Source organism: Theropithecus gelada, chromosome 13 (genome assembly GCF_003255815.1).
Source record: "Theropithecus gelada isolate Dixy chromosome 13, Tgel_1.0, whole genome shotgun sequence".
Lineage (NCBI taxonomy): Eukaryota > Metazoa > Chordata > Mammalia > Primates > Cercopithecidae > Theropithecus > Theropithecus gelada.
The window spans coordinates 15,741,527-15,766,848 of record NC_037681.1 but is presented as its reverse complement, the minus strand read 5'-3'; the positions used below and the strand labels follow the sequence as shown (position 1 = coordinate 15,766,848).

General features: G+C 46.6%; 1 protein-coding gene and 1 long non-coding RNA gene across 3 annotated transcripts in view; one reads left to right on the top strand and one right to left on the bottom strand.

Annotated features, from left to right (window-relative positions):
* TBC1D8 (TBC1 domain family member 8) overlaps positions 1-20,972 on the bottom strand; it is a 128,913-nt gene extending 107,941 nt beyond the window's left edge. The window contains exon 1 of one of the 2 annotated variants that reach the window (XM_025354428.1): positions 20,714-20,972. In XM_025354428.1, coding sequence (XP_025210213.1) covers positions 20,714-20,840 — 127 coding nt within the window. In that variant the 5' untranslated portion in view covers positions 20,841-20,972. The remainder of the gene's footprint in view (positions 1-20,713) is intronic. The other variant, XM_025354427.1, reaches the window with a different exon arrangement.
* Positions 20,973-21,154: 182 nt separating this feature from the next.
* Positions 21,155-24,930, top strand: LOC112604906. Its single transcript, XR_003115305.1, has 2 exons — positions 21,155-22,295; positions 23,550-24,930. It is a non-coding gene; the product is annotated as an uncharacterized LOC112604906 (long non-coding RNA).
* The last annotated feature ends 392 nt before the right edge of the window (positions 24,931-25,322 follow it).

Below are 25,322 nucleotides of genomic sequence, written 5' to 3'. Positions count from 1 at the left end.
ACCTCCTAAGAGTCCTATTCTTTCCCAATAACCCTTAGGTATACATGTAACTGAGAACATGTTAGAAAAATCTACCAAATACAGATTAAGCATTCCAGTCCATATCTTAGTTATGGAAAACAAAACTACATGAAATCCAAAACAAATGACTGAAGAGTAAACCTGAAAATGTCCCAAATCAAATTCTAATTCTTATTCTTTGTTTTTAAGTCAATTGCAATGCACCTCTAAACAAGCTTCGGCTCTCCTTCAATTCTCCACTCAAACTTCCTGGGAAAGGAATGAGGGTCTCAGAGCTAGGCTTAGGGTACTCAGGAAGCCAGGGGCCCCTGACAAGGGCCTCAGGCCCAGCAAATTCAGTACAATGCTAGCTGGGCAGTCAAGTCCTCAGAGGCCAGGAGAGACAAAGAATCAAGTGCAAAAGTCTAGGACTGTCTCAAAAAAGAACAGAATCACCATGTGATCCAGCAATTCCACTTCTGGGTCTACATCCAAAAGTGAGAGCAGAGTCTCAAACAAATACTTGTACACCTGTTTTCACAGCAGCATTATTTGCAATAACAAAAAGGCAGAAGTAGCCCAGGGGTCCCTCCAGGAATCAATGAATTCTTTAAATGTGGCATACATATACAATAGAATATCCTTAGCCTCAAATAATATTCCCCGAGAATCTTGAGAACCTTGGTAACATTATGCGAAGTGAAATAAGCCTGACACAGAAAGACAAACACTGTATGATTCTAATTATATGAGGAACTTGGGATAGTCAAATTCATAGAGACAGAAAGAAGAATGGTGGTTACCATAGGGGGAGGGAGCAGGGGGAGTTACCTATTTAATGGGCTCTGAGTTTCATTTGGAGAAGATAAAAAGTTCTGGAAATTAGACGGTGGTGATGGGCGCACAACACTGTGAATGTATGCAATGCCACTCAAAAATGGTTAAGATGGTAAATTTTATGTTATGTATATTTACCACAGTTTTTGTGTGGTTTTTTTCTATTTTGTTTCGGTTGTTTTTCTTTTTTTGAGAGAGAGTCTTGCTCTATCGCCCAGGTTGGAGTACGGTGGCGCGATCTTGGCTCACTGCCAACCGCTGCCGCCCAGATAAAAGCAATTCTCATGCCTCAGCCTCCAGAGTAGCTGGGACTCCAGGCACACGCCACCACACCTGGCTAATTTTTTTGTGTTTTTAGTAGAGACGGGGTTTCGCCGTGTTGGCCAGGCTGTTCTCGAACTCCTGACGTCAGGTAATCTGCCGGCCTTGGCCTCCCAAAGTGTTGAGATTACAGACATGAGCCACATTGTCTGGCCCTGACCACAGTTTTTTCAAGTATCTGTTACTTAAACCATTAAACAAACAAAGGTTTCAACAGTCTCCTGCCCAGAACAAAAGTAGCTGGAGAGGTCTGGAGGAGCCAAGGTGGGCTGGAAGAAGGCAGCTAGGGGCACCCACGTTTCAGGGATTTCTAGTTTTGCTAGAAAGGGCTAGCCCAAGTCAAATAAGTGAAATCAAGCAAGAGCATCCTCCCTCAGATCGGTCACTGGACCTTTTCCTGGGCCCCAGCTTGTTCATCTGTAAAAAGGGGTACGAGCTGGTGGGCTCCAAGATCCCAGCAACGACATTCATCCGGCCATGACCCTCAGAGCCACGATGACCAGGCGTCCCAACGATGAGTCGAGGGCCAGTCTTGCCACTGGGGTACTTGAACCCACAGCTGCTGGGGTTATTTTTAACTAAGAAAATGAGTCTGCTTCATTCCAGTCGCCTCCGGAAGGTTGCTGAGCTGCCTCCCAAAAGGGAGTGAGAGTCAGGGAGGCCTGGAAGCGTCCGCCGGGCCAGCTGTGCTGACACTTCAGTGGCTTAGCAGGGCTGGCCTGCAAGACAGGTGCCCGCACCCTGAGGCCCACTGCAGGATCCCAGAGGGCTAAGCCAAGCTGTGCTTCCCCTCACTAAGTCAGACCGTGGTGAGAAGGGGCCAGAAAGACTTCCAGGGGCAGAAGTTCCTCGTCCCAATGCTTTTGGCCCTGTCACAGAGCTTGCAGATGACACAGCTAAAGAAGGCAGGAAACTAAAAGACAGGGCTCAAAGGCCCTAACCCCCTTGACTAGATATTTCCATTTTCAAGGGCAAGAGCTACAAAAGTCAATCTTTTGTGGTTCAGTGAAAACAGCACTAACTGTTTTAATCAAATAAGTTTAAAATGATGCCCAGGCTGACATATTTAGGAGGACTGGTGGTACATATTTGAGAATTCCAACCCTAGATTAATCACTACAGTAATCTTCAAGCTCTGTGAGGGTAGGATCTAGTTTCGTTCACTGCTACATCCAGATGCCTGGGAAAGAGCCAGGCGCCCAGCAGCACACAGTAAACACCTGTTGAATGGCCTTCTTTTCCAAGATCTTCATTCTCTTAACATCTAACTGTTATTGACCACAATCAAGCCCCAACCTAACGCTGCAATAATGCATAAACATTGTATCAAAAACTCCTGTGTTAATGTCACTTAATTTTAGGAAGGGGTTAGATATCTACATACACATGAAATAATACACAACCTGCCCTGCTGGGTGTGGCACCCAGGACCCCTGGGGAAACCTCACCTCTTTATTTGTTTTTTTTTAGAAAGATGGGGTCTTGCTATGTTGTCCAGGCTGGTCTTGAACTCCTGGGCTTAAGGGATCCTCCCACCTCAGCCTCCCAAGTAGCTGAGATGACGGGCACGAGTCACTGAGCCTGGCTCCCTTATCTCTTTAAAAACAAGGTTCCAGGTCAGGCACGGTGGCTCACGCCTGTAATCCCAGCACTTTGGGAGGCCACGGTGTAATCCCAGCTACTCAGGAGGCTGAGACAGGAGAATTGCTTGAACCCGGGAGGCGAGGCGGAGGTCGTGGTGAGCCAAGCACACTATCGCAGTCCAGCCTGGGCAACAAGAGTGAGACTCCATCTCAAAAAAAAACAAGGTTCTGGCCAGGTGTGGTGGCTCACGCCTGTAACCCCAGCACTTTGGGAGGCCGAGGCGGGTGGATCACAAGGTCAGGAGATCTAGACCATCCTGGCTAACACGGTGAAACCCTGTCTCTAATAAAAACACAAAAAAATTAGCCAGGCGTGGTGGCGGGCGCCTGTAGTCCCAGCTACTCAGGAGGCTGAGGCAGGAGAATGACGTGAACCGGGAGGCAGAGCTTGCAGTGAGCCAATATCCTGCCAAGGCACTCCAGCCTGGGCGACAGAGCAAGACTGTCTCAAGAAAAAAAAAAAAAAAAAAAAAATAAAAAAAAAAACAAGGTTCCAAATATAATTGTTCAACAAGAAAAGCTGGGAGTGGTTAGTTTCAGACTTACAATAAAGTTATTTTTCTGCAGAAATTTCCTAAATAAAGGGTTTTTTTTTTAATTGTCATAGGTATATTTTACATTTTGTTAATATAGACTAAAAATACTTCAATCAAAGTGGATGGGTACTTCCGGATTCACACTTAAACTGGATTTGCATGTTCATTTCACTTTTTATTTGGAAATAAAGTCAAACTTAAAGGAAAACTAGAAGAACTAAAGACAGACAGAACACTCATCCCTTCTCTGCCAAGACTCAGATTCATCTTATTGTGAGCAGTTTACCGCATTCACTATATTATTTGCTATTTTTCTTGTTCTATTTCTTCCTCTCAAAATGATACAATATGATATATAATTACACACACACACATATCTTTTCTAAATCATTTGAGGAGAAGCCTATTCCTATGAATGGGGACACTGTCCTACACAAAAGAGCAGTCATCAACTCCAGTGGCTCTTACACGTGTATACCTGTATCTGCCCCTCATATCTCCATGCTGCCGGGTGACTCCATGATGTCTCTTATAGCACCTGCTCCCTCCAGGACAGTATGTATTCTGTGGTTGTGTATTACATTGAGCTACCAGGTCTCTTTAGTCTCCTTTAATAAAGAACTCTTCCAAACACAACCTGTCTCTCTCTTTTATGACTTTGACATTTTTGAAGACATAAATCCCCATCCCCTCCCTGTTTTGTGTCTGACAATTCTGACCAAGTTGTTTTGTTTGAGATAGGGTCTCACTCTGCAGCCCAGGCTGGAGTGCAGTGGCATAAACATAGTTCACTGCAGCCTCGACCTCTTGGGCTCAAGCAATCTTCCCGCCTTGGCCTCCCAAGTAATTAGGACTACGGGGATATGCCACCACGTCCAGCTAATTTATTTTTTGTTTTTCAATTTTTTGTAGATGGAGTCTCCCTATGTTGCCCAGGCTGGTCTTGAACTCCTGGGCCCAAGTGATCCTCCTGCCTCAGCCTCCCAAAGTACTGGGATTACAGGCATAAGCCACTATCTCTGTTTTTACTTTGCAATAAAAATATTCTTATATCTGCAATACTACTATCTTATTCAAATTTATAGATGGTTCTATAAATTTTTAACAGTTTGTTTTTACTTAAAATGTACATCTCAAATTAGCGGGGTGTGGTGGCAGGCGCCTGTAATCCCAGCTACTCAGGAGAGTGAGGCAGGAGAATCGCTTGAAGCCAGGAGGCGGAGGCTGCAGTGAGCTGAGATTGAGCCACTGCAGTTCAGCCTGGGTGACACTGCGAGATTCCGTCTCAAAAAAAAAAAAAAAAAAAAGTACATCTCTCTGAAAATGTAAGCAATAAGAAAATTATCTAACTTAGACAATTCTGATTCTAAATAAAACTTTTCAGAAATGCATATAGAAATATATTAATCATACAGCATATTAGAATGAGCACTGCCAAATGCTTCTGGGATCATGATCTCTTTTTGTGTGAGTCCACTTGCCATTCAAGTGTCTAAGATATTCGCTTCCTTCCCCTCTCCCTCTCTCCCCCCTTTCCCTCTCTCCCTATCTTAGTCCATTTGGGATGCTGTAACAAAATCTCCACTGCCTAATAGCTTATAAATAACATAAAATTACGTCCCACAGTTCTGGAAGCTGGGAAATCCAAGATCAAGGCACCAGCAGACTTGGTGTCTGGGGAGGGGGGGTTCACAGATGGTGCCTTCACAAGGTGGATAGGGAGAGGGAGCTCTCTGGGGTCTCTTTCTAAGGGCACAAATCACAATCAGGAAAGCTCTACCCTCACAACCTAATCACCTCCCAGGAATCCACCTCCAGTAATATCACCTTAGGGGGTTGTATTAGTCCATTTTCACTCTGCTATTAATATAAAGAACTTCCTTGAGACTGGGCAATTAATAAAGGATAGAGATTTAACTGACTAACGGCTCTGCATGGCTGGGGAGGCTGCAGGAGACTTACAATCATGGTGGAAGGCTAAGGGGAAACAGGCGCCTTCCTCACAAGACAGCAGGACAGACAGAGTGTGAAAGAGGAACTATCTAACACTTCTAAAACCATCAGATCTCATGAGAACTCACTCACTATCATGAGAACAGCATGGAGGAAAACCACGCCCATGATCCAATCACCTCCCTCCCTCCACACGTGGGGATTACGATTTGAGATGAGATTTGTGTGGGGACACAGGGCCAAACCATATCAGGGTTAGAATTTCAACAATGAATTTGGAGGGGGGACATAAATATTCACCCCATAGCACTCCCTCTCTCTATTCTCTTTTTCTCTCTCTGTCACACACACACAGACACACACACACAGAGACTTTCTAATGATCTGTCTGGTATAAATGGATGCTAACTTCTGGGTCCTCTATCTGGTCTTGGGTCTTAGTAGTATGATTTCAGGCACCATCAATACTAATCTGATCTCTGGCTTTGCCTAATTTAGAGTCTTTATAAATTTTAATTCAAAGAAAGTAAACAAATTTACATTACATTGTATGATTCTAACTTGTCTTAGGCTCAGGCTGCTGTAACAAAATACCACAGACTGAGTGGCTTAACCTGCAGAAGTTCTTCTCATGGCTCTGGAGGCTGGAAGTCCAAAATCAAGGGGCTAGCAAATGTGGTGTCTAGTGAGGGTTCTCTTCTTGGCTTGCAGACATGGCAGAGAGGGTAAGCTCTCTGGTGACTGTCCCTCTTCTTATAAAGGAAACAGCCCTATAGGATCAGGGCCCTGCCCTTATGGCTTCAGTTAACCTTAGTTACCTCTCTGCAGGCACTATCTTCAAATATAGTCACACTGGAGGTCACAGCTTCAACACAGTAAGTTAGGGGACAGGGGGACACATTCAGTCCACAACATAACTTTTGCTATTAATACAGAATGTTGAAATCTGGCTTTCCAGGTTGCACATGAAGTTAAAACCAAACAGAAAAAGTCGTTTTTGGCCAGGTGCAGTGGCTCATGCCTGTAATCTCACCACTTTGGGAGGCCGAGGCGGTTGGATCACGAGGTCAGGAGTTCAAGACCAGCCTGGCCAACACAGTGAAACTCCATCTCTACTAAAAACACAAAAATTAGCCGGGCGTGGTGGCGGCGCCTGTAGTCCCAGCTACTCTGGAGGCTGAGGCAGGAGAATGGCGTAAACCCGGGAGGCGGAGCTTGCAGCGAGCCGAGATCGCACCACTGCACTCCAGCCTGGGCAACAGAGCAAGACCCCGACTCAAAAAAAAAAAAAAAGAAACAAGAAAAAAGAAAAAGCCATTATTACAGTGAGACACACATCTCGTCAAATAGAACCTTCCAGTTCTACAAGAGGCTCTCCAACCCCTTTTCTCCTCAAATCTAAATGTTTTATTTGGCTAAATGAAGACGACCAAAAGGCTGAAAAACACAACAACATCTCCTCAGGTACAGACCTTTTTGTTACAAGCCATCTGAATAGCAGAAAACAGAATTGTAGCTCAACTAATAAAAAAAAAAAATGCCACCACCAACCTCACCTAACAGTAATCCCCCGTGTAATATACCAAATGTAGGCGTGATCACTGCTGGCCTCACCTGGCTGTGAAGCCACCTCAGATGCTCTACGTGGAGGCGCAGGTGGCAGTGAGGAGCAGGTCGCGTGAATTCATCACATTCAGCCGTATGCACTGGCCAAACACAGAGCGGGGAACAATTCAAACCAACTGCCCGCCATCTGGGAGCACAGGCCCTGGCCTGAGTTCACGGAAGGGCTGGAATTCCCCAGCTCTCCAGGGATCCTCACTTCCCAGGCCCTCCTGATAACATGAGCAGATTGCAAAAAGACGGGCAGCTTGCGGATTTCTGCCGCCGTTTTTCCCTCAAGCAATGTTTGTTCTTCATGTAGATTTTGGAACCTGATTTTGTTTGGATGTTCGTCTCATACAGGTCTCCTGTTGAGATTTGGTTTTTTGGTTTTTGTGTTTTTGAGAAGGGTCTCACTGTCACCCTGGCTTGGTTCACTGCAACCTCTGCCTCCAGGGCTCAAGTGATCCTCCAACCTCAGCCTCCCAAGTAGCTGGGACTACAGGCAGGCACCACCACACCTGGCTAATTTTTGTATTTTTTCGTAGACAGAGAGTTTCACCATGTTGCCTTGGCTGGTCTGCAACTCCTGGACTCAAGTGATCGGGCAGCCTCTGCCTCCCAAAGTGCTGAGATGACAGCATGAGCCACTGGCCTGGCCTCATGTTGAAATTTGATCTCCAATGTTGGAGGTGGAGCCTGGTGGGAGGTGTTTGGGCCATGGGGGCCGATCCTTCACAAAAGGCTTGAAGCTGTCTTGGTGGTAATGAGTGAGTTTTCACTCTATTAGTTCCTACAAGAACTGATTGTTAAAAACAGCCTAGCACCTCCCCCCACCCTCACCATGTGATCTGTGTACACAGGGGCTCCCCTTCACCTTCCATCATGAGTGGAAGCTTCCTGAGGCCTCACCAGAAGCAGACGCCAGAACCATGATTCCTGTACAGCCTGTAGACCTGCAAACCAAGTAAATTTCTTTTCTTTATAAATTACCCCGCCTCAGGTGTCCTAAAGGACTGAGAGAGAACCGAATCCCCATATTAACAGGCAGCTACATTATACTGGGATTAAACATGGTCCAAATTTGGAACCTTAGTGAGCATCAAAGCCTTCCTTTACCTCAAAAGTCTAAGGGAAGCGGCCGGGCGCGGTGGCTCATGCCTGTAATTCCAGCACTTTGGGAGGCCGAGGCGGATGGATCATGAAGTCAGGAGATCGAGACCATACTGGCTAACACAGTGAAACCCCGTCTCTACTAAAAATACAAAAAAATTAGCAGGTGTGGTGGCGGGCGCCTGTAGTCCCAGCTACTTGGGAGGCTGAGGCAGGAGAATGGTGTGAACCCAGAAGGCAGAGCTTGCAGTGAGCCGAGATCACACCACTGCACTCCAGCTTGGGCAACAAAGCGAGACTCTGTCTCAAAGGAAAAAAAAAAAAAATCTAAGGGAAGCTACAGGTTAAAATAAAAAGATACAAGTATGCACATTTGTGCACACATGCAGTTTTGGGACACTGGATTTACCAAGATCTAGTCTGACCCTTCACTCTAGCCAAACCCTTGCCATGGCTTGATGATGGACGGTCACGAACTATATATTTTGTAAGCAATCTTAATGCCTTGCTTACATTTCACATTTTTAATTATAATAATGAAACAGCAATATAACAGATACTCAGAACCCATCTAACTCTCTATGCTCCCGTGGTGGGTAAAATACCTACATCTCCATCTGAGGCTGTGCAATGTTGTTTATGCCTTTTTAAAGTGTTTCTGTCATGCAAACACTGTTTTTGAAGTGAGAAAGCCCAGAAGCTGCTTCTAAGCCATTCATCACTAGGCAAATCCCTTTTTTCTTTCTTTTATCTTTTTTTTTTTTTTTTTTTTTGAGACCGTTTGGCTTTTGTTGCCCAGGCTGGAGTGCAATGGCGCGATCTCGGCTCATCACAACCTCCGCCTCCCAGGTTCAAGCGATTCTTCTGCCTCAGCCTCCCAAGTAGCTGGGATTACAGGTGTGTGCCACCATGCCCAGCTAATTTTTGTATTTTTAGTAGAGACAGGGTTTCACCATGTTGGTCAGGCTGGTGTTGAACTTCTGACCTCCAGGGATCCACCCACCTGAGCCTCCCAAAGTGCTGGGATTACAGGAGTGAGCCACAACACCAGACGGAAAATCCCATTTTAAGAATGCCACTACATTTCTTTATTAAAACTTCCCAACATCCCAACCAATGAGCCACAAATCTGTCTAAACTCCTGTGAAAGTTATCCAATAATTCAGGATAGCCCAACTTCCTGGTCAGCCTATATAACTCACTGAAATGACTTTTTCTGAGACAGAGTCTCGCTCTGTCACCCAGGCTGTAGTGCAGTGGCACCATCTTGGCTCACTGCAAGCTCTGCCTCCTGGGTTCACACCATTCTCCTGCCTCAGCCTCCCAGGTAGCTGGGACTACAGGTACCCACCACCACGCCCAGCTAATTTTTTGTATTTTTAGTAGAGACGGGGTTTCACCGTGTTAGCCAGGATGGTCTCGATCTCCTGACCTCGTGATCCACCCGCCTCTGCCTCCCAAAGTGCTGATATTTGAAATGACTTTTCATCTGTATTGTCCTTCTGGAAACAGATATTTTCTGAATCCTGAGAGTATTATTTCTAACAAAATACTAAATACATCTAAACTGAGAAACATACTGTGTGGAGCCACATCAGATTCCTACCAGCATTTACCCCAGACAAGACAGTACAGGGGCATCCTACATGCAGGCTCCATGTGACATGAAATGCCAAACAAGTAACATTATATTTTTAAGCTGCCACAGTCTCCTCAAAGAACTCTTTTTGCCAGGTAAAAACATCACTGTCTAGTGCTAAGCCAACAGGCCTGGGTTCTGTATGAGTTCATTCTCTCACTGCTATAAAGAAATACCTGAGACTGGGTAATTTATAAATAAAAAGTTTAATTGGCTCACGGTTCCACAGGCTGTACAGGAAGCATGGCTGGAGAGGCCTCAGGGAGTGTTTACTCCTGGCGGAAGGCAAAGTGAGAGCAGGTATCTTCACATGACCGGAGCAGGAGGAACAGGGAGAGGGGGAGGATGCCATACACCTTTAAAGAACCAGACCTTGGAAGAACTCTTACCATGAGAACAGCACCAATGGGGAAATCCACCCTCATGATCCAATCACCTCCCAGCAGGCCCCACTTCCAACACTGGGGATTACAATTCAACATGAGCATTGGGTGGGGACACAGATCCAAACCATATCAGGTTCCACTTAGTTAATTGTTTTGGTGGTAAAAGAAAAAACATTATCCTTTACTACTCACATTTGTCACACCAAAGAGATGGGGGGTTTTCCCATACCAACCAATTCTCCAGCTCTCCAGACGCCACTCGGGTGTTGTACAATTCCATTCAATTCTGACACTAACTACCTGGAATGAGTGCAGGTTAAAGGCTCGGTCCCACAAGACTGGCCCCATTTCAGACGCCAATCACCAGCCCAAGGGTGTCACCTGCACTTCTGAACAACCAGCTACAAGTCAGGGGTTCCCATAACCCCCTCCTCAGGTTTGATAATTTGCTGGGATGATTCACAGAAACACATTTCCCAGCTTATTATGTCATGAAGAATATGATCAAGGACACAGAGGACAGCCAGATGAAGAGATCCACAGGGCGAGGTGTATTAGAGGGGACGCGGCACTTCTGTGCCCTCTCTGGGTGGCACAGTACACCACCCAGGTGGTGAACACCGTGTTCAGCAGCCCTGGAGCTCCCCAAACCCTGGAGTCCAGGGATTCTTAAGGAGGCGTCACTACCACCACCTGAGCGTGACTCATCATTAATCTCTAGCCCCTGCCCCTTCCCAAAGGATGGAGGTGGGTCTGAAATCCCCAAGCTTCAAATCCATTCTTGCTGGTGACCAGTCTCCACCCAGGAGCCCACCAAGAGTCACCTCATTAGAACAAAAGATGCTCCCATCACCCAAGAAATTCCAAAGGATTAGGAGCTCTGTGCCAGGAGCAAGAAGCAGAGGCCAAATGAGAAACACATTTCTTAATATGTCACAGGTAGTCAGAGACAGATTCTTTCACGCTTTTTTTTTTTTTCTTTCAGTAGTGAGTACTAACCTCATTCTAAAACTACATTCCTCAGGAACTGGCTCCTGAGGTTCCCTCACCTAGAGGCCTGATCTACTCCCTCGACCTATTCAAATCTCTCCCCGGCCCGTCTCAAGACCCAGCAGCTCGGCCCCAAATCTACACTTGTGGATCCAGCATTCAACAGAGACTCTATTCATTGACAAATAATAAATACATAGCAAAAAAAAACCACCACTACATCCCACCTTGAGAGAGCTGCCTTCATCCGCCATCCCTGCTTCCAATCCACCCTCCGGTCTCCAGCCCGCTCCCATGCCACATCTCCCTGCACCCAAGCTGCTGTGGCTGAGGTCTCCGAGGTCTTCCTAGCCTTTTCCGTACTGCAATGCAGAGCAGACCCCTCCCCCTCCTCCTCACATACACTTCCTCCTGGCTTTAGGGAAAATACACTGCTGAGGCCCTCCTGCACCTTGTCCGTGCCTCAGTCTCCTCTGCCCTTTCCTCCTCTATAAGCCTTTCTAGACAACTCCCAGGTATTGCAGACTTAACTCATCCAAAACAGACTCTCGGAGGCCTCAGGACCTTCGCACATGCCATTTTCTCTGCTCAGAAGGCTCTTTTCCCAACTTCTCACCAGCTACCACCCTCCTGCACACCATGCAGTCTCAGTGGAGATCATGGCTCCTCAGAGACAGCTCCCTGATGTTCCAACCCAAATTCATTTCCTTCTTATTCTCTCTCACATCCGCTGGCCCTCACCGCCATTGGTAACTCAGTGTTTCGTGGCTTAGTATCACCCCACCCCCACAACTACAAACTCCACCTCTCCAGACTATAAGCTGCATGACAGCACCGGGCCTGGCACTGCGGAATAAAATGCTCTTTGGGTTTCTTTCTGCTGCTTTATCTACCAGTAATTTCATTGATTTAACCAACATATCTAGAAAACATAACAGTTTGAAGCATAAAACCTCCCCCACAGCAAAAACTTTTATTATTTTTATTGCAATCATTGCTATTGCTAATAAACTGAGGTTAATAAACTGAGACCCTATAAAGAGTAGGTTATGGTCACAGAACCCCTCTTTAAAGTTGAGAAAGAAGACAGAAATCAGGAGTTTACAACTCTAAACCTATTTTCTCTATTGAGAGAGGGAATAAAATCCAGAATAGATACCTTTAATTTCAAATAAAAGTACCTGACTAAATTAGATGCGTTTCTGAAAATAGTTTTAAAAGCTTCTGTGAAATGACACACCCCACGCATGCTAGACATTTTGAAGGCTAAATATAGCACACTGAGAGGACAGATAGCTGACACACAGGCGTCCGGGGAAAATCACAGCCCCTAGGTAATGAGGGGACACAGCTTCAATGCCTTCATGATCGCCACTACCCAAATAGAGTTGCCAACCAGAAAAAAATGCCAAGGTCTCCCTGAGTTTAGATTCTGTCTGCATTATACCAACGGTACAGGTGCATGTCAATTAGGATATAATTCTGCAAGGCTCATGAAACACACAAACAGCCCCCTTATCTATCTCTTGCTGCTTCCACTTACCAACTCCCCAAAGGCAACCTCTTCCATCTCTTAATGGATTATTTTTGTATCCACCTTCACATCTCCAAATAACATATCTATATTACTACACTTTTTTTTTTTTTTTTTTTTGAGACAGAGTTTCACTCTTGTCCCCCAGGCTGCAGTGCAATGGCACAATCTCGGCTCACTGCAACCTCCACCTCCCAGGTTCAAGCAATTCTCCTGCCTCAGCCTCCCAAGTAGCTGGGATTACAGGGACATGCCACCATGCCGGGCTAATTTTTGTACTTTTAGTAAAGACAGGATTTCACCACGTTGGCCAGGCTGGTCTCAAACCTCCGACCTCAGATGATTCACCCACCTCAGTCTCCCAAAGTGCCAGGATTACAGGCGTAAGCCACCGCGCCTGGCCTACTTCTTGGATATTTAGTGTAGGCATTAGCTGTCAACTTTCAGAAGTGGAGGCTTTAGCTCCCTTTCATTGACTACCACCCGCCACCCAACACTCACACCCCAGTTATGCAATAATTTTGGTTACATCATGAGTCAATATTTACATTATTATAACCACAAAAACACTAGCAAGAGCTGAGTTTTGCAGTAGAACTACAATACTTTTTCCACCCTACACAACTTTTTATTTTCCCTAGATTTAACAACTATCCCAGAATTTCTGGCTTACTCAGTTTTCCATCTATGGATAATCTACCCACAAATTCTCCCCTGATGTGCGGATCTTCATTCAATACATGCAAACACACTGCACAGTCTATCACTTTCTTTTCTCCTAGAAGTTGTCCTGCAGCCTGCTGCCAGGCTCCAATCTAGACTGAACGCTGGGTTAGGGGGGACTGAACGCTGGGTTGGGGGAGGTTCTCACTGACATCTCAGGATTTCCCTTCACCATCATCTTAGAGATTCCCCTCCAAGCAGCTCTTCTTAAACAAGTAACAAAAAGAACAAACTCTGAAGGAAAAAGATCTTGCCAGAAAAGGTCTAGGTAAATTAATTAATTAAAACAAAAGGGAAAAGACTGATACATCTGACTGCATGAAAATTAACAAATGTGAGTTCTTCAAAAAACCTACAAGGAAAATAAAATATGCTCACGGCTGCTTTTTAATACCATGGATGCAAGTTTTTAAGAACAGGGGAAAAAAATCCATGCTGAAAAAACTACCAGATTTACTTTCTTTTTCTTTTTTTTTTTTTTTTTTCTTTTTTTTTTTTTTTTTTTTTTGAGACGGAGTCTCGCTGTGTCGCCCAGGCTGGAGTGCGGTGGCGCGATCTCAGCTCACTGCAAACTCCGCCTCCTGGGTTCACGCCATTCTCCCGCCTCAGCCTCCGAGTAGCTGGGACTACAGGCGCCCGCCACCTCGCCCGGCTAGTTTTTTTTTTTGTATTTTTAGCAGAGACGGGGTTTCACCGTGTTAGCCAGGATGGTCTCGATCTCCTGACCTCGTGATCCGCCCGCCTCGGCCTCCCAAAGTGCTGGGATTACAGGCTTGAGCCACCGCGCCCGGCCGATTTACTTTCATTTTAAATAAATTCCTCTTGGCCGGGCGCGGTGGCTCACGCCTGTAATCCTAGCACTTTGGGAGGCCTAGGCGGGTGCGTTGCCTGAGCTCAGGAGTTCGAGACCAGCCTGGGCAACAATGGTGAAACCCTGTCTCTACTAAAATACAAAAAATTAGCCGGGTGTGGTGGCGCATACCTGTAGTCCTACTCGGGAGGCTGAGGCAGGAGAATCCCTTGAACCCAGGAGGCAGAGGTTGCAGTGAGCCAAGATCACACCAATGCACTCCAGCCTGGGCAACAGAGCGAGACTCCATCTCCAAAAATAAAAATTAAAAAAAACAATAAATTTCTCCTTTATCCAATGCCACCTAGAATGTGGAGTCCAGATCGGAAAATCCTTCTGCCTTCACTGCTAGTAAATGAATTCTTTACAAGTTACCAGCCTCTCAATAATTGTCAGCTCTTCCTAAGGAGTTCCAATTAGGCGGAAAAGGCCACCCTCCAGTATCCCACCGCCTGCACAATTTGTACCTTATATTATTTCCTGGAGTGACACAATCCGTGCCTTGTTTGATTATCTAATTACAAATACATTGCCCTTATTATGCTCTCACTAAATGCAACTCTTGGAAACCTCAAGGCTTTTATTAATAGATTATCAGCCCCTAAAGATACATCAGTTATTTAACTTAATTTTTCAGATTTATGCTTCTAAAATCGAACTACTTCCTTTCTTTGTGGTTTCTTCCCTATTGTGCTTTTAAGAAAAAAAAAGACCACTGCACGTAAGACTCTAGAGCCAACATCTAGGACTGCTATAGAATATAACAGGCTGCCCTGTTGAGTCAAAGACTTTCACTGTTGGAGGAGACAAAATTCGCCAACAAATTCAGCTACATGAGCAGGAATCCAGCCAACCTTAGACAGACTAGCCAAGAAATGCAACATCCATGCTGGGTTTCATCAGTTTCCAACCTTCTGATAAGAGTCCTTCTGAGCAAGCCTTGTAACCCCATGTGAATCCTTAGCCTGTCAGTTTCTCCTCCCCCAGTCATTAGGACACTCTTCCAAAGGCAGTAGGTGACTTACTGGAGGCACAGCATGAGCATTCACATCAACATTTGAAACAAGGTGAAGCTCCCTTTACTGACTAAGATTTGATTTAATGTGGGCAGAGTAGCCGTGTGCCCAAATTCTACAAAAACACCTTTCTCTTGAGCAATACTTAGCCCAAGCTGTTAAATATTTCATCTTTTAATTATACATATTAAATGCTGCACTAACAGATAAGTGAATGTTTCTTATGTCCTTTACTACAATGCAAATGTGTTTACACCTTTATTCTCAGAAGCCTTCATTATTCAGGTTTTTTTTAAATTGTACTTTGCTTTTCTTCTTTCAAACCTACTAGGTGCCAAGCACAATTAAGCCCTTGAGGTATACTGTTAATTTTCATTCTAAGCCTTATTTTAATCATAAGCATTGTGCATTGCTGGTGGGAATGAAAAATGGTACAGCTGCTGTGGAAAACAATTTCTAACCCTCCAAAGTAAGATTCATTATTGTCCCTTTCTTAAGGCTGAGTTATAAGTAAGGCTTAAAGAAACTGGATAAACTAAAAAGCCTCTCAGTCCAGATTCTTAATCAACAGACTTACTTACCCTGACTCCAAAAGTTGTATTTTACACTATTTTCCACTATACCATACTTCCTCCCTTCACTCTAACTGTTTAGGGAATTAGCCTATCACTACTACAAACGCAATGACAGGAACGGGGGCTTAAGGTAACCACGTTGCAAAGCAGAAAACATCAATATTTTTTCAAATTACAACTTTTAAATTGTCAGTCAATTTAGGAAAAGAATTGCAAGATTATACAGGAATACATGCAATAAAACACTGAAAAATCAAATCCTTCAGAGGACACTGCTGGGCGGTGATATTTGGTCTTTTTCTTCTTTTATTTTGTATTGTACTTTAAGTCCTAGGGTACGTGTGCACAACGTGCAGGTTTGTTACATATGTATACATGTGCCATGTTGGTGTGCTGCACCCATTAACTCATCATTTACATTAGGTATATCTCCTAATGCTATTTGGTCTTTAGAGTAAGGTTTATCCCACTATTTTTCAATTGTCACACTGTAACTGTACATATTTATGGGGTACAATTTGATGTTTCAATACTCATATGTTATATAATTATCCAATTTGGATAGTTAGCATATCCATCACCTCATACAGTTATCATTTCTTCGTGGTGAGAACATTCAAAAGTTTCTCATTCTCATAGCTATCCTGTAATATACAGTACCACTACAGTCACCCTACTGTGCAAAAAAACAGCAGAACTTACTTCTCCTATCTAACTATAACTCTGTACCTGTTGACCAACCTCTCCCCATCCATCTTCTCCCATCCTGGTAATCACTGTTCTACTCTCTGCTTTTATAACACCAACTTTTTTTTTTTTTAAGATTACACATATAAGTAGGATCATACAGTGTCTTTCTGTGCCTGGCTTATTTCACTTAACACGATGTCCTCCTCCAGGTTCATCCATGTTGTTGCAAATGTGCCAGGCACGGTGGCTCACACCTATAATCCCAGTGCTTTGAGAGGCCAAGACCGAGGAGGGAGGACTGCTTAAGGTCAAGAGTTTGAGACCATGTTGTCACAAATGATAGGATTTCATTCTTTCGTATAGTTGAATAGTGTTCTGTTGTATATATCTCACATTTTCTTTATTTATCTCGTTGGACACTTAGGTTGATTCCGTATCTTGGGTATCGTAAATAGTGATGCAGTAAACACAGGAATGCAGGTATCTCTTCAACATACTGATTCCATTTCCTTTGAATATATACCCAGTAGCGGGACTGCAGGATCATGCAGCAGTTCCATTTTCAGTTTTTTGAAGATCCTCCATACTGTTCTCCATAGTGGCTATATTAACTTACAATCCCACCAAGTGTGCGAGCGTTCCCTTTTCTCCATGTCCTTACCAACACCTCTTTCCTTTGTCTTTTCAATAATAGCCATTCTAAGAAAAACATTAATTAAATAAACAAGTAATAGCCATTCTAACGGGAGTGCAGTATTTCCTCATGGTTTTGATGTGCCTTTCCCTGATGATTAGTGATGCCAGGCATGTTTGATGTACCTGTTAGCCATTTGTATGTCTCCTTTTGAAAAATGTCTATTAACGTCTTCTGCTCATTTTTTAATCCGGTTATTAGGTTTTTGGCTTTTGAGCTATTTAAGTTCCTTATTACCCCACTCACTTGAAGTGCTTCAGAGACCCTGGGAGAGAGGGCAGCGACATTGCATGTTTTTTCTCTGCAGTCTCCTTCCCACATGCTAACATCTCCAGCTCTTTGTTTTCCCAGAGCTGGCTGAACTTGTTACAAGTGGCTGGAGACTGTAACTTTACTTCCTTTCCAGAGTAGCAAAATCACTTCTGCAAGCAGAAGTTTGGAAACATCTCATAATCCTGAATTCCGCCACGCTATGCTCTAACCTGAGGAAAAGATGGGCACCTCCCTAGCAATGCTCAGAGCCCAGGAGGTTAACAATGGCAGCCACATCTGCACCCGCCCTTTCTGGCCACCAGAGAAGTTAGTGTGATGATCCGTCCCCCTCAAAAGAGGGAGCTACAAAAAAAAAAAAAAAAAGACTGGAGGAAACTACTGTGTTTCCCACCCACACCCCTCCAGCTTTCCATAATGGTCAGACTGCCAGGTAAACAGGAAGCTGAGAAGAGACAGGGGATGTTCCTGTTCCAGGCAATCAGTCCAAAACGCTGGGCCTCTACTCCCACCCAACTTTTAAGAAACAAGTGGGATCCATCATCCATGCATATAGTCACCCATCCATTCGTCCTGAGCAAATATGCTGGGCACTACCACAGAGAAATCTCTGCCCTCATAGAACAGGAAATTTAGCAATGAAAAAAATAAATTGGTATATTGTATGAGAAAGTGAGAAGGAACTAAGGAGAAAAATAAACCTGGAGATGTGAAGAGAGGGAGACAGAGAGAGCAAGCATGTATATCCATGTATGTAAGCAGGAGGGCCGATTTTAATCCTCAAGGAAACAAAAGCGGATAGTATTTCTGAAGTTAGGCAATTCAGATTACTTCAACCACCAGATCTCCTCTGCCTAGACTCCTATTAATACAAATTCAGCATCACAATAAAGGAAAAGAGACGTTTATTGATCACTGCTCTCTTACATTTTACTTCCAATCCCCCTTAGGCCACCACTGCCTGCTTCCCTCCAAACAAAAGTCTACAACCTCCCAGAATGTGTATCACTGTAGCCACCATTCCTTTCATAAACTCAGTCTAGGTTTTAAACTCTTAAATTGCTAAACATCTGCCACATCAGAATTCCACATTTTCCAAAACCCGCCACCACCACAGAGCTGCCCTGTTTTCCATGGGTCTTGACTTTACAACCATTCTAAGTGGCCCCATGAAGACCAGCCCCCCACAGTACACGGGGCAGGTCAGCACTGCTTCATCCGCACTGGCTTCCCAGCTAAATGCTCAAAGGTAAAGTGTCTGGCTGCAGATGTCATCCTTTCCCAATCAACAGGGTCTCCAAGAAATACATCAAGTGTCCTCTGTCTTTTTGTAGACTTTTCCTCCTTTATGGTTGATCTTGTTGCCCTTAAGCATAAGAAAATTCTGCACATTCACAGTAAGTCCAAACCAAAGTAAATACCAAGGAATGCCAAAGCCACAGGTATAGTAACAAACACGGGACCTGCTTGATTTGGGAATGAAACAGGGAGGGAATTCACTGAGTTCATCACAGAGAGACTCTGGACAACAGAGTCAGAAACCCTCTGGACAGGAAGCGGGCTTGAAGCCAGACCAGGCATCCTAAGGGCCAGCTCTGCCCTCCATATCTGGACCCATCTCACCCACTAACTAGATGGTGAACCGGGAAGGCAGCCGGCCCTCACCGCCTGCTCTCCGGCCTCTTTCCAGAGCAGCGAACAGAGTATCCTACATATGTGCACATAACTAAGTGAATGAATGAGTGTTTATGGGACAAACTGTCCTTATGCTTCTGGCTCCACAAATCCTCAGGCCTTGTCCTCACTCTCTACTAAATGAAACATTTACAGACCAGGAACCCTGCTAAATGCACCACAAATAAAGATACACTGCCCTCAAAGAAAAGGAGGGACGACAAATTCCTGCCTCTTCACCTCTGATGCCTCTTCCCAGGGCACCACCCACCTCCATTTCCTGAGAGCCTGGGCACTAAGCACCATGGTGCCTCATGGGGCCCAACAAGGCCACTGTGGCCCCTGCCTCCTGCACAACTCCCTCCCCCAAAGCTCAAAACAGCTCCTGGAGCAGGCCCACGTGCTGCCCAAGTTGCCCAAGTTGAGTCCCTGTTGCCACTCAACAGGACCACTGGTTACCAAAGCACCCTACACCTACCCGCCTCCATTCAGAATCCTAACTACCCTCTGCCCCTTCCATGGGGAACCCTCAGCTGCCTACAGCTCCCTCCATGCAGCGTCCTGCCAACTCCCACCCACTCACCCTGTCTCCGTGTAAGTCGGCCCTCCTCTAACAAAACCAACAGCCAGCTTTCTCAGAAGCTAAAGTCCAGCAAAAGCCAGTCCCTTTGCACTTGGTTCTGCGGTTTCCAGGCGTGTTAGTACGTACATCTCCGACCAGAATCAACCTCAGAAGGGCCTTCCCTACTGTGGTCTGAGAGCAGAAAAATCCGCCAACCACTAACCCGGGAACCTAACCTAGGTCCTTTGACTTCTCCGGTCTGTCTTCTCAGTAGAACAGGAACGAGACAGGAGATCTAAGGTCCCTGTTATGCAGATTCCAAAATTGTAAAGAAAAATCATATAAGTCCTCTAGATACAAATGAAAAAATCTAATTGTTCCTTCACTGACCTGTTTAAACAGGTGTCCTAGCTACTGTAAGCCAGCGTCAAGATTTCAAAGAGCTTTGGATTATAACTTTTTGAAAACAAATGCTTTGTCTTTTTCATCAACTTTACGAGCCTGAGTTTTTTTTCCTACCATTGCTTGTAAGACACTGAAAGACAGGAATAAACTCACCTGTTCAATTTTTCTACTAAGATCACGAGCTTGCGATTCGCCCACCCTCGGTTTCCTCTCCGGGCGCGGAGACAGTTCCCGCTCACCGCGGCCTCCAGAGCTGCGCCCAGCCGCGACACCACCTGGAGCCTCCGGCGCCTCCAGATGGCCGAGTCCGGGCCGGCCTGGCGCACCCCCCTATCACCTGGCCCCCGCACAGCAGCCGCGCTGCTCCAGGGCGGCCCCGCTCCCTGCGGCCCCGCTCCAGCCGGCGTTTCTCCTTGGATTCCCAAGCCGAGTCTGGCCTCCAGCTCACCGGGCCAGGCGGCGAAGACACCTGCCTCGCCCGGAAAACGCACGCGCCCGGGAGCCCCTCTAACACCACCTCGACGGGAACCCGCGGGAGAAACGCAGAAAAAAGGAAAACAAGCCCGCGGCAGGGCCATCCGGGCCCCGCGACTCCCAAGAAATCACCTCTGGCGACGCAGCCCGGGACTGGGGACTGGGGGCCCGGCGGGGTGCGAGGCCCCGGGCCCGGCCGCCGCGCCCGCCCCGGCGCGCCACTTACCGGTGAGGCGGCCGCCCCCCTCGCCGTGTCCGCGGCGCCGCTGCAGGATGAAGTAGCAGCTGCTCTTCTGGGTCACCCAGAGCTTCAGCGCGTTCTTCAGCAGCACCTCCTCGGGCTTGAGCCACATCGCGGCGGTCCGGCCGCGCCCGCCGGCCCCGGCTCACATCTCCCCGGCCGACGGTCGCTGTGAGCCGAGCCCGCTCGAGAGGCGGCGGCGGCGGCGCGCGAGGACCACAGCCCGGCCGGTGCCCAGCACTCTGAGAGCCCGCGGAGCGCAGCCGGCGCAGCTCGCCCTGCGCACCCAGCGCAGCCCTCACGTGGCCCCGCCCCGCGCCCGCCCCCGGTCCCGCCCCAGCCTCCGGCCCCGCCCCCGACCACCCCCACCCCGCGGCTCCCGCGGCGCCTCCCGGGTTTCCGCGTCCCAGGCGCTCGGGCGCGCAGTTCCGGAGTGGAGGGAGGAAGTCCAGTCCTGCGCCAGGCTCCCTCCCTCCCGCCCCGCCGCGCTCCCAAGGCGCACTCGGGAGAGCCGCGGTCCATGACCTCGACCTGAGACGTGGAGGAGGAACAGGGAAAAAGCCTTCTCGCAGCTGCAGGTTGCCCCACCGAGGGCATTTCTCATAGGGGGCGGGGGGGCAGAATGCACGCCAGAAAACCTGAGTGCGCTGGGTTTTTAAAATAGCAACAGCAACAAAAATTACAAATAACCAAAAAATAGCGTAAGAATTAAAAACAGTTATGTTCCAATGTTTTTAATACTTGGTTCACATTTTGGATGCTCTCCCCAGGGATCCGACGGCGCTGCGGAGGCGGCAGCGATGTTTGGGATCCTAAAGAAGGCATCAGACCGGACTCAGCTCTGGACGTCCCTCGAGGGGCCTGGTGGTACCGATAGTAGGGCCACCACGGTTGGTGCCCTGCCTAGAAATAAAACCTTTGTTCTGAGAGAAATTGAAAAGCTGGAAAACATGGAGTAGGCGATGTGAAGAGAAGCTACAGGGAATGTAGAGGTCGGGTTTTAAATGCGTATTTCCTCAAGGATGCTGTGGAAGCAGACACAAGGTGGCTGGCCTGGAGCAGGCTGGGGGACCTCCAAAGATCTCCACAGGGAGGCAGTTACATTCAACACCCTACCTGGCAAAAGAAGACAAGAACAACCCCATCAAAACATCCCTGGCAGAACGTGACTGAAGTGGAAGTCAAGTCAATCCTGACACCACCCCCCAACCAAGACGCCTGGGAACTGAGGGAAGCGCCCCCAGAAGGGAGCAGCTCAGAAACCCTGACTAGAGCTGGCAGACAAGAACCCTGTGGGCGGGGGACAGGAACGCCCACCCAGAGGCCAGGAGAGACAGCATGGTCCAGGACTGGCAGCCACTAACAGATAGCCTCTGAATGAAACTGAGGAAGGAAGTCAGTGGCAACCGGGACCATTAGGGTGCACCAGGGCGTGTAGAACAGTCAGGGACGGTAAGAAAACATTCCTTCCAGAGACATTTACTGGCACCTCTGGCGCAGACACACTGCCAGGCCCGGGAATCGCAGAGATGAACTGGGAGACCTGTCTGCCCTGAAGAACTCACAGGTAGGAAAATGAGTCAGAAAAGAGCGGTAGGTTTCCTAACAGGAGTCCAACGAAGGGAGGGCAGTGAGCAGACAGCAGTATGCAGACCGCGTGGTCAGTTCTTGGGGGAGGGAGTTGAGAAAGTCCCACAGAACAGCTGTTGCTAGAGCAGAACTTGAAAATGAATATGACTTTGACAGGAGGTCAAGTAGGGGAGGTCATGTCTGGTAAATGGATCAGTACAGATGACCTTGTGGTTTAGAGCAGCCTCTGGTGGCTGACAGCCCCAAATTGAATCCTGCAACTGCTGCTAATTTAGCTTTGTGATCTTGACCTTGGGCAAGATACCATCTCAATGAGCCTCAGTTTACTCAACTCTAAAATTAGGATAATCAGAGTGCCTCCCTTTTAGGAGCTATCAAAAGCATGCTGTAGTAAGTACAACACAAAGTACTCAACATCAGCCATTATTATTAAATGTTCAAAAACTTCTGAAACGGTGCACACACACTCACTCATATTTTAAACATTATTCAGCTCTCATCTGCCAAATATTAAATATGAAAGAAGCACGGAGAGGGATATGAAAGTCATTGGGAAGGCATGGGAGGGTACTATGAGGGACTGTGTTTCTATTCTCTCTCTCCCACCTCCTGCCTGTGCCGTTACCCAAGTCAAATAGAAGCCAGTAGGAGGCAAGGGAGCGCAGGCTGCAGTCTGTGGCAGTCAGCCTCCCAGGCACGCAACAAGGTGGAGGAGAGTGAAGAGGGGATCTGGAGGAGCGGGTGGAGAAGTCCAGCAGAGCCCTAACCACTTCCCGCAGTTGCTCATCTCTATGTGCTCATCACCCTTGATGGGGTTCCAGGTTGACTTATGTCTCCCCAGATTCGAGGTCCTAACTCCCAGCAACTCAGAATGTGACCTTATCTGAAAAAAGGATGATTACGGATGTAATTACTTAAGATCAGGTTATTAGGGTGGCCCCTAATCCATAATGACCGGTGTCCTTATAAAAAGAGGAAATTTGGGAAGATAAATCCGCAAGGAGAACACCATGAGAAGATTAGAGTTGTGCTGCTGCGAGCCAAGGAACTGCCAGAAGCCGGGAGAGAGGCCTGAAACAGATCCTTCCCTGCCGACAACCTTGATCTCAGATGTCTAGCTCCCAGAACTGGGAGATAATACATTTCTGTTGTTTAAGCTACCTCACTTCTCGTACTTTGTTACAGCCGTCCTAGCATATTTGTGCAGTTGCCTCTGTAATTCTGCCCACAGCTGTTGAGCAGCAAGTCTCTTCAACCTTTCGGAGATGGACTGCATTTCCTACCAAGACCCTGGCTGATAGCGGAGTGACCCCAGGAAACAGTTTCTCAACGGGGATTCTGGCTGGGTTACACGCAGATTCGTGCGTGCGTAGGGAACAAAAGGGATGCTAGTAACCCATGGCATACAGGGGCAGCAGGATTACTCCAGTCAGCACTGGGAGTAGTGTGAGGGACAGATGGACCACAAAGCTTTGGGGGCTTTTGCTGCTGTTGCACTTGATTGCTATGGCAACAGTAATAATTATAAAGATTGTAGAGTGAAATGGATGTTTCTGACTGCCCTGGAGAGTTTTTAAACAGTGGAAAAGATAAGCATGAAGTATTAAATTCTCATTTTAAGATACAGATATGCTGAAATTCAAAGAACCATTTATCTGGGGTAGGCACGGGACAGACTTAAGTTCATCTTCAGATACTAAATATAATTGTACAGATTACAGAATTGTGGCAAAGGTTAAGTGCTCAACCTCAGCAAGTTCACTTGCTAAGATTAGGACACTGATTGGGAAGGAGTAGGACCATAGACTTGTGATAGGAACATTTGGACAGACACAGACAAAGTCAAATTCCCAAATCCCAAGGCTCCCTTGTGTACGGAAGCAGCCCTGCCTCCCCTGTGAAAGGAAATTAGCCTTCACTTAGATTAAGACCTTTCAAGACTTGACTGGGGCCTTTGCCTCCCACATGGATGCTTCTTCTCCTCCAAACTTGCCCCTGATGTACCTCATTGACTCCAGGACCATAACAAGAATAAACTCCCTACAGAGCCCAGAAAGATAAATGCAAGGTCAGCCAGAGAAGGGGAGGATGGAAATAGATTATATACCACAAAAGCTGGAAAAAAATCTTGCCCATATGTGTTACAAAGAAGCTGTGTATGGGAATGGATTCTAAAGTGTTAAACTAAGGAGGATGAAATATTAGGTTAGGCCAGGCATGGTGGCTCACGCCTGTATTCCCAGTACTTTGGAAGGCAGAGACAGGAGGATTGCTGGAGGCCAGGAGTTCAAGACCAGCCTCGGTAACACCGAGATGGTGTAGAGACACCATCTCTATAAAAAATTTAAAAATTAGCCACGTGTAGTGGTGCACGCATGCCTCTGGTCCCAGCTGCTCAAAGGCTGAGGTAGGAGGATCATTTGAACCTAGGAGGTCAAGCTGCAGAGAGCTATCATGGCACCATTGCACTCCAGCCTGGTGACAGAGCAAGACCCTGTCTCGAATAAAGAAAAAAATAAAGTAAGATTCAGCAAAATTTATGAATATGCATATACTCACTTGGGATTCATGATTTAGTGTGTTATAAATTGGAGTGATTAAAATGTTTTAGAAAATGTGGTGATGTTTCTTTTTTTTCTTTTTTTTTTAATTGAGACAAGAGTCTGGTTCTGTTGCCCAGGCTGGAGTGCAGTGGTGTGATCTCTGCTCGCTGCAACTTCCACTTCCCAGGTTCAAGCAAATCTCGTGCCTCAGCCTCCTGAGTAGCTGAGACTACAAGCACGCGCCACCACGCCTGGCTAATTTTTTTTTTATTTTTAGTAAAGATGGGGTTTTGTCATGTTGGTGAGGCTAACCTCAGGTGATCCACCTGCCTCGGCCTCCCAAAGTTCTGGGATTACAGGTGTGAGCCACTGCACCCAGCCAATGTTTCTTAATATACTATGAATATACAGAAAACGCTGAATACCTTAAAGGGTAACTTGTAGAAAACAGATCATAATGC